Here is a 17,125-nt window from a genome sequence, read left to right as displayed (position 1 = left end):
TGAGTTGGATTTGATGGTCCTTGTGGGTCTTTTCCAATTCAGAATATTCTGGGATTCTGTGATTTTCACCACTAAACCATAGTTTTACAAAAAGCCAAGCTTAGCAGGGTTGCTCTGCCTGTGTGAACCTGCAACACCACCACCTGCTGAGAGAAAATATCTGAAAAACCAACAGCATATAAAATTCCAAGATAAAAATAGCTAATAAAAAATATAATTACTAAAAAAGAGATTTTTTTTAGATTTCTTGTCTAATCCTTACAATAATCTATTCACAATGTATAAATATTGTCCTCTGCCTCTCCTTCAGTTTCACAGTTGTACACAGGGATGAAAAACCAACATTATTCTCCAAAAAAGGAGACTTTTGAGGTACCTCCCAAATGTCTTCCTGGCACACAGCTAAGATCAGGTACAGTGGTTTGAACATGAACTATGCTATGGCAATTCTGAATTCAGATGTTTCTGCAGACACTGTATGAAGTTCACCTGCCATTAGAACTTTTTGTTGTGACCATTCCCAGAGGAGGGGACTGCAATGTGTTTTTCTAGTGCACTCAGAGGGGCTGCAGGCAGCAGCCACTGGCCTTAAACTGGTTTCCCCAGGTGGGAAACGCAGGTTGAGTTGGAACCAAGGCAAGATTATGGCTCCAAAGCAGCACGGGAAAAGCAAAACCATGAGAATATCAAGCAATCAAACATTACACTTTTTTAGAAGAAATATCAGAAACTCTTCAGAGGGCACATCATGAAATAGTCACAAAAGACTTCTGAATTATGAATTAGGCAAGTGACCTTAATTTTTTTTCCTTTTATGGCATAGGAAATTTATCAAAACCTCCTGATAAGCCAAGACAATGCATTACAAATGGACTTATTGTGAATTATTGCTGTCCATGTTCTTTTTTGTCATTGAAAAGCAAATCAGACACTTCCAGTCCTTGATTTACAACTGCACCAATTTCCATTTAGACTGGTCTGCTCTTGATTTGAGTTAGGAAATGGGTTTTGGAAGAACAATAATCAATGAATATATAATGGAGGGAAATCAAGCAATCAAAAGTAATTTCACGATTATAAGCCGCACCTGATTATAAGCTGCAATTGTCGGCAATTGTCTTGGGTTACAATACAGGATGTGATAAAAGGTATCTATTCTATCACCATCTGTTGAGGGTGGGGGCAGTGATCCTTATCTCCGTGTGAGATATTCTGCTAATGGCCCACCCATTCAAACCAGGCAGGGCATTGTTCTTTATCTTTTCACAACCCATCCTTCCTCCATCGAGTCATTTTCTGCTAATGGCCATTGAGTCCCACTGTGTGACTGATAAAATTACTTCATCCCATTGTGAGTTGCTCCAGCCAGGGGGAAGAGCCCAACATTTCTTACCAAGATAAAACAGAGGTTTTGGGACACTAAGGGAGCCCCTTTCTCCACTGACTCCAGAGGAAAACCGGATTTCTCCATATCACCACTGGACCTCCGGAGGGAAACTGCACCTTGTACAGGAGCACTGCTCCAACTGAGCCACATCTGTCACTGCAGGAGGATGCAGCCACCATTGAATGGGACTGCTACCAACACCCTGCCTGACAGGGTGTCAGGTTGTACTCTGACTTTGTCAGGGCTTGGGGTCTGTTTCTTTGTAGTACTGTATTTCTATTTTAATTTCCCTAGAAAAGAACTGTTATTCCTAATTCAAACAAAGAGCTGGGGAGCCCCAAACACTAAGCTGGGGGAGCCCCAAACACTGAGCTGGGGGAGCCCCAAAAACAGAGCTTGGGGAGCCCCAAACACAGAGTTGGGGGAGCCCCAAACACAGAGCTGGGGAGTCCCAAACACTGAGCTGGGGGAGCCCCAAACACAGAACTAGGGAGCCCCAAACACAGAGCTGGAGAGCACCAAACACTGAGCTGGGGAGAGGCAGGAGCAGCCCCAGTTGGGGACAGCCAGAGCGCTCTCACATTTGATTCCTCACAAATTACTCATGACTGTGACACAGCCAGAAGCCATCTCCCCCCTGCACCATGGATGTGGTCAGTTTGTCAAAATCTACTGGCAGAACAGCAGCTCTATGCAGCTTCTTGTCTCTGAAGTTACCCAGTCCCATAAAATTTTACTTCTTCGCTGGGGTATTGTGCAGCAAATGAGCAGAGCTGCAATACATCCATGCTCATGACCTATACTGGAATTCTGCACAACAGCAATTGCATGCTAAGGACCTTTAAAAAACAATAAGCTGGTTTTTCTACTTTGACTTAAATGTCAATTTATGATCAGTTTGTTTGGATTTTTTTTTAATGAAGTTTTGGTTAGGGTTTTTAAAACAGAAATATTTATTTTCCCAAGCTGAAAGCTTGTTGGTTTGTTCACATTTATTAAGGAAATACGTTTGTGTATAAGCATACATTTCCTTTCAGAGACAGCAGTGCATAAAACAGAACTTGCCACAGAAATATAAAGCAACACTGGCAGCATGAATGTGGGAGCAATTTTCTTCTGCATTATGGCAATTCACCCATGCAAAGACTAGGAAAAAAACCAAATTGTTTTGATCCAGGCAGAACCAGGAGAGAAACACCAGAATAAATGAGCACTCTGCAGCCCCCATCCAAATGAGCCAGTGCTTCCCAGATCACTTTTCACACTTCAGAGAATTGTTCAAGTTGAACAGATTGCTCCAAAATGTGAAGCATAATTAAGCAGAACACAAGTACCAATTAAGCTCTACTTGCACAGAAGAAACTGCTCAGGAAGTATTGCTCCAATACAGATCCAGATGTTTCAGGAAATGTCCTGAGATGTGTGTGGGGCTGTGAGAGAGCTCTCTGCTGGCACAAGTGAGGTGGGGACAGGTTGGGACAGCTCAGGGCTGTGCTCTGCACATGGGCTTGTATGGGCAGCACCTCACTGTGGGCATTTCAGTGGATCCTGGTCTCAGGCACACAATAGTGCCTGGATTCTTCTTCATAAAATCATTCATGTCCCAGATTTTGATTTGCCTAGAAGCAGAACCAGAAGGGAGGCCCAGGACAGCAAGATAAAGGACAGTGCCTGAGCCACCCTGCAGCCACCAATGTTCCTGTAAGTACAGGCTACTTCTTCCTCACTCAGATAAAGCTGCTTTGGTACCTGTACTCACTCAGATTCTTCTCCCACAGACCATTTGGAACCAGCTATAAATCAGGTACTGGTTTTTTACACATAAAAACCGCTGCCCAGGGTGAGAGCATTCGCCCGCTGAAACTTTTCATCCACATAAACGCAGCTCCTGATGGCAATTAAAAAAAATAGAAAATCTTATCCAATACACTATATTCTTTGGCAGTAGTGAGAATCTAGTGTGAGAGCAAGTTGTTTCCCAACACTTTATTCCTTACAAGGAATTCCTTTGCCCTTTCCCCTGGGCCATACTTGGCTTGTGGTGATGCTTCCAAGAGCAGCTCTTTCAGCCAACTGCTTTGGCCAAAAATCCTTCCCCATCCTTCGCCCCTCAGCTTCCCCCAGAGTCCTGGTCCTGGCTAGGAAAAGGACAACTTTTGCAGCAACCAGAAGGAGCACACCAGGACCCCGGGGTTATTCCCTCCCCAGTGGTCTGAGGGATGTGAATTGTTCACCTCTCCTGTATACTCTGCCAGCAGCATTGTTGTTGTTATTGTTTGTTTTCTTATTTCATTGCTGTTTCTAGTGAATTATTCTTACTTCAACCCCTGATCTTTACCCTTCTGGCCCTTCAGTTCTCTCCATCCTACTGAAGGGGGAGGAAGGAAGCAAATGAGTGGCACATGGTCTGGGTTTCAGTGGCAGCAGGGGTGAAACTGAGACCTCCCTGAACTCCCATGCAAGAGCCAAATCAACAGCAGCTGCAGCAGAGCAGGCAGGGAGCTGAAAGCCTAGCAGAGACAGGAGAGTTTCAGGAAACAGACAATAGCTTAACAATTTCCTAAACTTGGCCCAGTTAGTGGTGCTGGGAACCTTACAACTTGGTTCCTTGGCAAAAGGTTATTTGGGACAAGCAGAAAATTTCCTTCCATTTTCCTGTGTCCTTATTCTGCTTCTCCTGGAATGCCAATAGGGACAACCACTGTAATTCACTCTGCTAGGATGTAAATGCAACAACTACACACTTGAAGAGTTGCTGTGAAGCAAAAATATCTAGTTCTTTAAAACTTTACCATGCTCAGGATTAGAGAGCATTTAGATTCCACTAATCTGTGTAAGGATCTTTCTGCTCCTGAAACTCAGTAATTCTGTGACTAGGAGAGGAAGGCCATGAGGTTTAGATCTTCCCAGGCTGGGGTCTGGCTTTGATCAGTCCCCTAAAACCATTGGAAAATTCAGAGCTCTGGTCTGTTTTCAAAATACCACCAACAGAGAGTGATTTGAGACTAATAAACACCAGTGCCTGTAAACACCAGAGCTGTTCTGGCTGACAATGTCTGAGGACTTCTGCAGGCAGAAAACAAATACACAATTAGGAACATGACCAATGTCAGAATGCAGCTTATTAAATTTTCATGCTGACTCTGACTGCTTTAATTTAGCAGCACAGATGTTAAACCAGGGTGAGGAGATAGAGTGCCCATGAGCCCTGGGAAATGGCTGGCAGTACCAGCAAGACTTGGAGAAGAGTCTTTAAAGCAAATGTTACACACGTGTTGATCACTCTAACCAGTCAGCTGATTTTAAAGACACCATGAAAACATCTGACTATATTAGATTTCATAATTCTGATTGTTTCACTCTGTTTTAAGGAAGTCATGCAGCAGCTCTAATGCAAACCATAGGAGGAAATCTGCCAAAGAGGCACAAGGAACAGGTTGAGATTATTGTACCATCATGGGTAAGCTCATCCTAGAGCAGAACCTTGCACAGAGGAGCCCTTTTGCTCTGGGCTCTGACATTAAGGTGGGGACCACCAAAGGGAAAAGGCAACCAAGACACACAGCCTGTGAAGGGAACTTCTGGTCTAGGATCAACCTAGGGAAGCCTGACCAGTCTGCAGGTGCACAGTCCTGTTTATTTCAGGGAGGAAGAATAAAGAAGAAAAATTTCCCTTTCAGAATGCTTCAGATTTCATCTTGTAATGTCAATACTCCTTTTATTCATCTGCATGAAATTTCATTAAATTTTGGCCTAATCCCAGAATAACAGGATAATGGAGAGCTAGAGCACTGTGCGTGCAGACACACAGAGGGAGCTTCTGTGGGCTGCAGTCTTGTGTGGCGCCTGGGAACCCTCACCCTCCCCTGGGGCAGCCAGAGTAGCCCCGAGGTGTGGGCATAGGACACTGCTGCCCCTCCAGCCCCAGGACAGGTCTGGCAGCTTCACCTTCCCTCCAGGACAGTTTGTGCCCAAGCCCCAGCACCCCTGGCACGAGGTGCAGGGACAGAGCCCAGCACTGGCACTGGCACTGCCACCCACAGGCACTCAGCCACTGCAGGGAGCCAGGGACTGCCACAGGCTGCTCTCAGCAAGGGTGGTGCACACAAAATGGAAAAATTAAATGTTTTACTCTTTAAACTGTGTGAAACCTCCTTTTAAGAGAGAAAGAATTAAATTAGGACTTAATTTAGATACATTAAGATTAATTAGGACTTAATTAAGATACATTTGGATATGCATCCTCAATTCAAGGTTCCCACGTGTGGGTTTAAGAATCGCAGAAGAGGGCTTAGAGTAATGTTAATTATGTTCCATTTTTATTGACTATTTATATAGCTATCCCTTTCCAGTTATAAGCACCTCTAACTCAATTTCTTCAAGAACAGCAGCCTTACCCTGAAATTCTTTAGGATCCTATTCAGTCAAAAGAAAGCTCTCCCCCTACAGCCATAAATTTATTAAGCCAAGTGAAATTACTCCAGATTTCAAAACATGACACTTTCAAACAGCTTTCTTGTGGCTCTTGCATGTTTCTGAAAACAAGGAGACAACCACGGAAGCACAGGCAGGTCTGTATCCAGATAAGTGATGCTTCACATCAGTGAGAGAGGTTCAGCACCAATGGGGGCAGCTGGAGAATCACTCTCATTTTAAGACTTACTAATAACAGTGTGTCCACGACACTTTGGCAAATCAGTGAAAGAGATGAGCAATTTTTAACATCTCACCAGAGCAAAGCCATCTCAGACACTGCCCTGGGCTGGTGGAACGATGTGTCTTCAAAACCCTGCAGGGCTCTTCCAGAGGTCAGAGTCAGCTTCAGGTCACACACTGCTCATTCCTTCCACCTCAGTGCCCCTTCCCTTCCCAGGAGAGACCCTCCTGCCCTGGCTGCTTTGGGAGATCTCAGGAGCTCACTGCAGCAATGGGAACAGAAACCACAGCTGACTGCTCCTCACGGGACAGATGAAAAATTACCAAACACATCTGTCTGCAAGATTTCAAACATCTTTTGTGTAATGATGATCTAAGTTATCTTTAATGGCACAAGCCAAAAAACTATTTTTTAGCCTGGCGTTGCCTCTTTAAAGTGAATGCTGTTCTCACACTATTTAACTTCTATAATTTAAACATGTATGGCAAGGGGGGAAAAGCCCCACACTTATTTTCCTTTCTGCTGCAATAAGAAACCACATTTATTTCATATAAAATTTACCACCATTATTTATTAGCAGACAGAAAGCTTCTGGGTATAATAAAAATCTGGTACATAAAGCTGCAGCTTGCCTGAGGAGAGGGGGAATTAACTGTAATAAAACTCATTTAAAGAGCCTCATAGTATCACTTTAGAAATACTAAAAAAGGGGGAGAAGCAAGATTTTTTTTTTTGTATGCCACAAAATATTTTCTGTTCTTTCTGCTAAATTCTCACATGAAATAAAAGACAAGTTTTCCTATCATGGCTACATTTAAGAGTATACATAAAAGGAATATTTTCTTTTCCACACTTGCTAACATTTCTTCTCGACAGACAGCAATTATGTCTGATGATGATTTCTTCCTGAGTGTCAGATTATTACTTTCCTATTTTGTGATTTTTGATGGCCAGCACACACAGGAGGGGTCAGTTTTAAGCACACCCAACCTCATGGGTATCTGTTGAGCCCAGCTTGCACAGCTCCACTCAGGAAAATAATTCCAGTAACACCTAGAAATGCACTTGTAATACAGTGGCAGGACTGAAGAGACAAAACAGAACTTGGGGAGGTTTTCAGGACTTGTGTACTCCAGACAGCACAAAGGGGGACAGGACAGCACAAAGGGGACAGCACTCTCCTGGCTGAGCAGGGCAGGCAGGGATTCCAATTCCTTTAGTAAGGTATTATCCATACTGTGGGCATTTTCTATTAGATATTAGCTGTCTTTCCCACTATTGGAAAGAAAAAGAACTAAACTTCCTGTGAAAATTAAATCCCTTCAGATTACACTTCAGAATTGTGTTTGTCTTCAGGAGGTTGGGTTGCATATTTATTACCTTGTTTTGGAAACACTCTCTCTGCTAAACAAAATAATCTGCATGGTACTGATAAAAAATTCTGCCTGAACCCCTCATCATCCAGCAGCTCTCCCTTTCCAAAGTACCTCAGAGAAAGTCTTGCAAGGGAAGAGACAATTAACAGTGAGAGAGCCAAGCCAGATTCATCAGGTACAGAGTTTGGTCTGTAACAATCCATCACAGGCACTGGAACATCCATCAGGCAGCCTGTCAGCTGGGTCAAGAGCATCAGAGAATCTCTACCCTCCACAGCCAGCACTTCCGTGGTGATAAATGAAGAATAACTTTGACAGCTACAAGCTCTGTACAAGGACAAACTCTGCTTCAGTGATGCTGCCCTTCGGTTTAGAAAATGTTGTGCATGTATTTTCCTTGAGCCCCATTAGCTGTTCCTTAAAACCAACCCGTGCCTTGCAGGCAGGGCAGGTGCCAAAGCTTGCACCCTTCTCCCCTCCGGCTGCAGCTGGGTGGGAGGTGGATCCTCATGGACATCCTGGCCCAGGGAGCTGCACTTCTGACATGCACGGCCTCCTGGAGCCTGCAGGGCGGATTTGAGGCAGCACGTACAGTCTACAGCCTCTCCTGCAGCTCTAGAACATGGGTAAAGCATAAGAAATACATTAGACCAGCATTTTACCTTGGAAAACAAAACTTCCTGAAATAAAACTGATGATTTCCATCAAGATATATACAGTTCTATTAATTTTATTTTAAAATTGTCTACAGAATATTAAGTGCTTCTAACAACCTTCTGTCCAGCAGATAAAGTGATGCATATAGGGAAGGAGTCTGGAGGGATAGAGGCAAGATGCAAGGGAAGAAACATATGGAGGTACAAAATTCATGTACTGTAGTATTTTTATATATACGGGGAATTAACAGAAGCACAACAATCATGGAATTGGTGTGGGCTATGTTTGAAATTTTGCTGTGGTTCACTGGTGTATTCTTTTTGCATGTCTACCATGCAAAAGGCTCATTTGACATTGTTCTTAGTAAAATACCTAATCAAGATCATTATCTAGCTGTTGCATCATTATTACAAAGGTTTGCACTTTTCAAACCATTAACAAACTTCTAAGTCAGCTCAGCACCCAAGTTCTTCAAACACTGACGCATAAAGCACAATAAGCAGTTCTACTTCACACACTAGTGCACTTTTCATCTAACCCTCAGCACTCTGCCCATCCCACTAAAAACACATCCCTTTCCTCTCACGGCCATCTGCTCCAGAATTTCAAGGAGGGCACTTCCATACTTCCAGTCACGATCTCTCCTGTACATTGCAATGTAAGCACCCACCTTGCCTTTTCCATTGCTGCAAACAGCACATCAAAGAAAACAACTTAATGTCACCTTTGTTGATCTCTGACTTATTGAAATCTGTATTCCACTACATTAACAACCACCCACATTATATTAATGTTCTAATTTCACATATAAATAATTCTTAGCACAGGAACAAAGTCAAAAGGGAAAGACACAAACTCATATAGCAAGTATCAAACAAATATATCTTGGTTTCCAAGTGAACTATTTTGCAGCCAGAAACATAGAATTCCAATAAAACCTATCCAAATCTGACCAGGTTTACAATACTGTGTTCCTAAGTGCTGTCAGGCAGCCCATGCAATCAAAGCTCTGTGTGCCAGCATAGAGGAGAATCCAACCCCTCCTGCACCTGCACTGACTGCTGACGAGGAACGAACACAGCAGAACTGTTCCGTGAACACAGCGTGGGACATTTGCTCACTTTTACTCATTTCACCTCCACACAGACACCTCTCTCACCTGCCACACACTTGACTTTGCTGGGGAAACACTGGGGAAAAGTGATTGCTTCAGGAACAGCAGACACTGGAATTATAGGAATTGGGTCTGCAAAGGAGGTATAAAAACATTCTTGCAGTTAATGCAAGGCAAATGCAATAGAATTGCAAATGCTTCAACATCTGACTTGGCAGCTTATTTTTAAGGTGAGCATTTCTGCTGCCATCATTTGAAATTAGTTGTCATTGTTGGAGGACTTAATTTATTTGTAATTATGTAATTGCAATCCAGTGACATTTTAGGAGTAAACTAAAAGCTCCCACGATATTAATTTTGTAATAAGGAACTCAATCATGCAATAACAAATACATGCCAATTTACATATCTTCATATAAATAACTCTTAATTAAGCAATTTTTAATACTTTTTCCTAATTCTGCAGGAGGATTTCCAGGATTATGTGACAGCAGTGATTTTACTGTAGCAGGGTTAAAATTCCATCTACTTTTCTTGATCCAGTAAAACAGATTTAATATATATATATTTTCTTTATTTTTTTGGAATCTTTTGGCAGCCTGTACTAACCTATATCTTGAAGAAATCTGAATAAAGTAACATAGTCCTTATGCTAGTATTTTATCCTCACTATTTCCTTTTCTAGATAAACTTGACACAGTTAGTGATTGAAGCAAGAATATCATCAGTGACTTGGGGATCCCTTTGTTTTGAAAAAGACCTCATTTGCATCATCAAGAAGTAATTTTCTTCAAAAATTCAGTGATTCCTACATCCCTTTATGAACAGATGAACCCTAAAGCACACTTAGTTGTTAAAACCTGTGTGCTTTACTAATCCAGGGAAACCTTTAAGACAAAAAAGTTCGTAACATTCATTTGAGTTCATTAAATTGATTCACTACAAGTCAAAGAGAGACCAAATCTTCCAGCTGGTGAAAAAAAAAATTTCTTCTTAGGTTATTTTGCTGAAGTGTCTGGAACAGCAATTACATCAAAGTTTTGTTTCGTTCATGTTCAATCCATCATGTCTTTAATCTGCAAATTAAATGTCACAACAAAACTCTTGTAACTCCATGAAACCATACACCTAATTATCAATTCTGGTTCTATTATCCCAATAAGGCCTTTCCTTTTTCAAGTTTGGTACTAATTTATTTTCAATAGAGAGCAAGAATTAACAGCAAGAAAAATTAATTAGGAAAACTTAAAAAATAATTCACAAGGCAAAAAGTACCAGAGTTTCAGATTCTCTCTGGCTGAGGTAATAATATCAAAAGCCAACAGAAGTCCTCAGTGAAGCCCAAAGCAGAATTGCCTCTTTGCAGCCTGTGTGATTGTTAATAAAGACGAGAACCATGAGCTGACAGACACCACTTTCCTCCCACAGCCATCTGCTGCCCACACTCACATGCATTTAAACACAAGCAAACAGGAGCTGCAAGACTGCAGTTCTCTTACCATCTGACAAGTCAATTAGCCCCAGGTAGTGCAAAAGTTTCAGAGAGGAGCACACCACCACCACAATTCCTAAAGTCTGGAGTCCCTCTGACTCTCCTTCAGTCCACATCCTGCCAGGCTCCACACGGACACCTCTGCTGTGCCTGCACGCAACTGCCAGGCAGCCGAAGCGGAGAAATCCTGTTTCAAGCTTTCCTTCCTGCTAAGTGCACAGCACATTCCCCCTCTCTCTCTTTCCCAACCTCTCTTCCCTCCCCTCTCACTTGTTTTTTTTTTTTTTTTTGGAACATACAAGCAACTTCTGCATTGAACCATAACCCATGGTTTTATTTTCTTTCACCTCAGGGTAATTCTCTCAGGAGTTTGCTCTGCTCTGGAACAACTGTGCCGCTAACCTCAGCAACATCTCACAATTTTATTTTTAAATATCTGTGATACCAGTTGCATTCAAGATTTTCTCAGTAATTCTGCCAATGCTTTTTGCCAATGCCTCTACTGTACTGCATAAGAGAATAAGAGACACTGCAGGGGAGGAAAGGGCTTTCCCTTTCTGAATGCCTCCCCTAGCCCACAACATGTTTGGATAAACAAAATCACACTTCCCACATTCATGTGTGCACCCACACCCAGCCCAGGAGCTGCAGAGCAATTGTCTGGACAGTCAGGAGTTCACCCAGCACCTCCAGGGCAGCCACACAGAGGGGCAGGCTGGCTGAACAAGCGCCCCTAGCAGCAGCTGAGGCATTTCCACTGTTCCATCTCAGTGTTTCACCAGGCTGCTGGCACTGGGCAGCACCGTGGGCTGCTCACCAGCCCATTATGTATTTCCCCACTGTTACCACAGCTGAGAGAGCACTTGGCAGAGTGAGAGTTCTATCAGGATGGCAGATGCAAAATTGCAGCACCAGTAAAAGCTGGGTTTTTCAAGCATGCTGTTAGATGCTGGTATTCCCAGGCAGGATGTTCAGGAGGACAGAGCTCACCAATGCCTTTTGTTTGACAGGACTCAGAGGCTGCTGCATGCCCACAGTCCAAGCAGTCAGCAGTTCTCTCTCCCTGCAGCCCAGTGGGCAGGGCAGGCTGCCTTTCACCCATCACACTGGTCCACAGCCCCTCCTGGTGCTGCATCTGCCTTCAGCTGCTGCCGAACACCAACATCAAGTGCAGAGTCCCAGCTAGATTTCGTGTATCACAGCAACTAAATAGGGCACTTGAATTGCTGAGAGATGCTCACAGTGAGGCCAGGTTGGAGGTGCACACTACTCACACTTGAGAGATCAGGTAAACAAGCAATCAGCAGTTTAACTGCATTTGAGCTTTGTTGCTTCATGCAGGTGCCCAAGGAGGAGAACACACCAGCAAATGTGCTATGAGTGTTCTCTGCCATGGCATCCACCTTCTCAGAGCTCAGGGGCATCGTATCAAAGCCACTTCTCCTGATGAATAGTTTAGAACAAAGGACTTTCCAGTGCTCTGCAGCATCTGCCACATCAGGTTTTCATTGCCCTGACTGCACGACTGGCTGTAATGTCACATCATGTTTCACATCTCTCAGATTAACACATCCAACTGTAACATTGTCAAGGATCTGAAATCACTGTACTGCCAAATCTCTCCCAGATAAAGAGAGAAGAATTTGAAAAGTAACATGAAAAGCAGACCTCCAAACATTTAGATAATTCCTTGGTTTACCATGTCCTGTTCCCTTTAAAAAAACTAAACTACTACTACACAAAACCCCCAAATTAACAAAAAATCACACCCTACATCACATGAAGTTTGGATAGGCATAATGACCACTAAAACAGCCAGGTTCTTTCATGTCTTTGTCAGATTTACTGGTTGTCTGGTGGGCTTGCACTGTTTTGTCAGACTCCTTGAGTTGACAGATCCTGAAGAGCACACAGAATGAGAGCCCACTTCACCCACTTGTTCCCAGGCATTTTGTTTACTTACATTTAATCACAAAGTTTCTTCCCAGGAATGCACAAACCTGCTGAATCCAATTATCGCTAAAAAACCAGGCAACTCAAAAAATGATGCTATAATGAGTAAGTACCTGGCTCCCCAAAGGTGTGTGTTACAATTCTATGGTTCTCTCACCATAATATCTTAACTCTGCAGCTCCTAAAGCCCTGCAGCTGCAGCTCAGCAAGAGAAGGGGGGAAGGACACAGGGAAGTGTGAGTTCCATTGTTTGTGTTACTGCAATTTATGCCAAGTCCAACATGTTTGATGTTTTAGGTGCTCCTGATACAAGCAGCTCCAAAAGAGCAAGAAGTTTTGTGCCCTCACGTGCTCACTGCTTGAATAATTCGTGCATGCCAGAAGCACAGCATTCATTTGACAATATATCCAATGCTGTCAAGGCCCAATCATGATTTTTCTGAGGTTGAGTCAGTTTTCAAACAAGCTTGGAGGGAACACTGAATGAGAATTTTCCCATTCAGGACCTTCAGGCTGTTTTGGGATTACCCTGCAGTTCCTCCTGGATGATGCCTTTTCTCTCCCCAAAACTACTCAAAATTGTCACTTGGTTAATTGTTCACCTGCTTGTTTGTGCCCCAAGAACAGAGATTCCTTATGCTGGGCACATGTCAGGGTTATACTGTGCTAACTTTTTATGGAAAATGCTGTTAAATTGCCTGACATGCAGAACATCAAGTTCCCCCATCCATCCAACCATCCAGCTTGGAAGCCCCACACTGACCTACTGTTATGGTTTATGATTAACCCAAATCAGCTTTGTGCTACTCCTTAAACACTCAGTCACAAGTGACTGACTGAAGAGCTGAATACAGATGCCTCATGGGAGGCAAATCCCATGGACCCAAATACTCCTGTGTATGTGTGTTTTCCCCATAATAAGAATTTCAGTAAGGGATAGAGCTTTCCTCAACAGAGAGACCCATTCCCTACAGCCACACAGATTCTTTACTGGATATTGAGATAATGAGAGAGATGGGTTCTGTAATTTAAACCAAAGGAAGGTTATCCAGTTTAGTTCTCCAGTAGAAATTTGCACAGAAATAGAGGATCATCAACTCTTAAAAAGAGGCAGAAATATTAATCAAGATATTAGGTATTCTGAAGCAATGAGGAAAAACCCAAACCAATGCCAAATAAACACTGTGTGTGACTCATTTAAAAAATATTATTTCTATAGAACTCCACAATCTAAAAACCATGCTGCATAATCAGCTTTTAGATTGATGCCTCCCAAACACTACTAATCTGCTGCAAAATACATGCTGTCATCCTCAGAGAGGGCAGGCAGCTCAAGGGACTGTGATCTTACCTAGAATCACACGCGGAATAAACTGCACAAACTAAACTGCCTGCTTTGTTGCTGCAGACACTGATCAACAGATTTTGTAGCAGAGCAGCTGGAAGAACATTTTTCTAGTCAAACACTGGATAAGGTTAAGCTCACCAATGAAGCAGTAAGCTTTGTTTTTACCAAAGCTTAAAGAATGCGGATATAAAAAAAAAGAAAAAAAGCCAAATGTTAAAATACCAGATGTTCTCATAATAGATATTCCTGCTAGTGCCTACTGCACACATCCCTCACATGCAGCAAAAGGAGCTGAATGCCTCAATTAGCTACAAAAAAGGTATGCACATGAGCCCTCTGAGAATGTAAGTGGGAACTTCATAAAGATCAATTGAAATAACATGTAATGAAAAGGATTTTCTGGTAATAAAGAATTGCTATGATGACTCATATAAATTATTTATGTGATCTATAATCAGCTCTTAAAATTGGTTGGGGGGAAATAATGCATCACACAAAGGTCAAAAAATCACAGCAGAATGGAGAATAATATTCCTCTCAGCAAAAGCTTCTCCAATGACCAAGCTATTTGGAACAGATTTACACTTTTGAAGAAGAGGATTTGTCACCTCATTTCGCATAATACAAATGCAGCATGACAGGTTCTCAATACCCATACCTTTAAGAAAACCCCACTGGTATTCTGTGATTTGCCTAGTTTAAAACTCTAAATATTAGATTTTTGTCATTTTGATGAACTATTCCTTTGCTGTTTTGTTATGATAAAGAATAAATAGGAACATCTGAATGATTCTTCTTGTAGAGTACATTATTTCATCCATCCCCAGAACAGTTCTGTTTACCAATCTTCTGACACTCAGCAGTCCTGAGTTGTCTTCTCACATGGCTGCTGTCCATAAATCTATTTCCACTGCAGATTTCTGAAGCCCTTCCATTTCTGTTGTGTTTTAGAAGTGCAATAATGAGATAATTCACAGCATAGCAGCATCAAGAGTATAAACTCACTATTCCATACATATTTATCCAATTAGGTTTTCTGTGTGCACATAAAGTTAGCAGGTTTTGTTGCTTCTTTGATTTAAAGTTATTCAAACCAGAATGAAAACTAGGCCTTTCTCATGTCTGACTTTAACCCACCTAGGAACGAGCAATGATATTTACTGCTTAAACTGAAGGTTTTTTATCAGCTTGCCTTGGTCACCAGTCATTTCTTTGTCCTGTTCACACCAGGTAATTAAGTTCTGTCCATATTTATCAGATTTCTCTAGATCTCATTAGCCCTAAGGAATTTGTGTCATCCGCAAATTGTGTGCTGAGAAAACCACTTATTGATAACTATTGACTACCATTTTTTAAAAAAAGCTCTGAGAATATTGGTGTTTAAGTAATTGATGATTTAGAGCAAGTCCAACCAATCTCCAGCTACACTAACAGCCATTCAGTGCCAAGGAGCTCAGTGCCCATTTGCACCACTACAATTCCAGCCTGACCCCTCTGCCTGCAAATTAATTGGATTCCATATCACACTGGAATTTCCCATCAGTTATTCATCAGCTAGGATAATTTTTTTTAAGCCCTAGCTAATTACTACCTATTATTTTTGTCAGTAGATACATTCAGTATATGGATAGATGAACCACAACATAGATAACAAATGGATAACACAGAAATTTGAATGCTTTTCTATTAGTGATACCCAGGGAGCTGGAAATAAAGAGCTCAGCTCTTCAGCTGCCATTTCCTTGCTGTGTGAGCACAGGGAAATAATTGCCAGAACACTTGTCATAGTGTCAATTTTTCAGCTATGACAAAACCAGCTATAATTCCTTCAACATTCTGCCCTTAGTTCAGTTCTTCTGATTCACATGAATGTGCTGCTGTCTCTGTGCTATCAGAATCTCCCTGCTTGCTGACAATAGTATGTAGTTGTGGGGTCAAAGGACGAACAGAGCCACAAGGAGAAGCAAGAGGACCCCCCCCCCCCCCTTTCAGAGGACTGTCTCGAGCCAGTGATTCCCAACCTTCTGTGAGCCTCTTGGCACAATTCACATCATCAACTTCACAACACACAGGAACAGCTCTGTAAGATTCCAGAAACTTAATCCATCATTCCTGACTTTTCCAGAAGAGTTGGCAGCACAGACAAGCACATCCCACCTCAAAGTGAGGATTTGGCTTTGCCCTGGAGCTCATGATGGCAAAAGCTGGTGAGTGTTAGCAATGCACACCTGGGTTATGAGACCAGCAACTAAAAGAAACCAGGGAACACAGAAGGACTAACCTGAACCACACTTTACATGCACAGCCTGAAACTGCAATGAAGGCAATCCAGAATTAATGAAAAATACGAAGTAAGAACCTCTCCCAATTATTAAATATCCTTGACAAGCTCTATTTCACTTTTCCCTTCTAGTTTTCACCTATTTCTCTAGATTTTTATTTGTAAACCAACCCAGGTACACAAACCGTAGCAGCAAACCCAGCAGCCCCCTCTGAGATCACATTCTCAGGCTTGCAGAAATGCAGAGGCTGCTCTCAGGATGGACCCAAGGAAGTGCTGTCCTTCTGTGCTGCTGCTCAGGCTGGATGGATTGCTAGCAATCACTTCATGACCTCAGCCCTGCTAGGAGAGGACACAGGAAAGGCTGCAGGATGTTCCTCATTGTCCTACTTTAAACAGGTGATGAAAGTTGAGGAGGACACATGCTGTGAGGAAAAGAGAAGTAGGGCAGAAAAGGTGAAAAGTTAAAAGAAGAAACAGGAAAAGAGGGTATTTCAAGGCTGAAAAAAGGAACAATGCATAAGGGCAATGGGAAGAACAGATCTGTGAGGGACTGGGATGGGAATATGTACAACATGAAACTGAAAAATAGAAAACATGAGGTTTCAATTATTCTGGAGGCTCATTCCCCAAAAAGGGAAAATGCCACTGTATGAGCCCATGCAGCCAACCCCAGAACCTGTACTCAGAGGTGAGCACACCTCACCAGCAAATGACATCACTGATGAGTAACAAGCAGCCAAAAGCAGCAGCCAAACTCCACAAATAACCAGTGGACAGACGTGCTTTGCAGAGGCAGTTTCTTGCTGACTGGATTCCTTCCACAATCTCCCTTGCCCTGGAGATCACTGCCAGGCTCT

At 42.5% G+C, this 17,125-nt stretch overlaps 1 protein-coding gene across 17 annotated transcripts in view; it reads right to left on the bottom strand.

Moving 5' to 3' along the window:
• The window catches only part of KCNIP1 (potassium voltage-gated channel interacting protein 1), a 224,240-nt gene that overhangs the window by 22,687 nt on the left and 184,428 nt on the right, over nucleotides 1-17,125 (bottom strand). The window contains exon 1 of one of the 17 annotated variants that reach the window (XM_033072978.2): nucleotides 10,691-10,903. The exons of 15 other annotated variants lie outside the window; for them this stretch is intronic. In XM_033072978.2, coding sequence (XP_032928869.1) covers nucleotides 10,691-10,799 — 109 coding nt within the window. In that variant the 5' untranslated portion in view covers nucleotides 10,800-10,903. Of the gene's footprint in view, nucleotides 1-10,690; nucleotides 10,904-17,125 lie in introns of those variants that run through there. One more of the 17 variants, XM_033072985.1, reaches the window with a different exon arrangement.

The sequence above is a fragment of the Catharus ustulatus genome, chromosome 15 (genome assembly GCF_009819885.2).
Source record: "Catharus ustulatus isolate bCatUst1 chromosome 15, bCatUst1.pri.v2, whole genome shotgun sequence".
Classification (NCBI taxonomy): domain Eukaryota; kingdom Metazoa; phylum Chordata; class Aves; order Passeriformes; family Turdidae; genus Catharus; species Catharus ustulatus.
The sequence above is the reverse complement of the archived record's forward strand: the minus strand, read 5'-3'. Positions and strand labels throughout refer to the sequence as shown.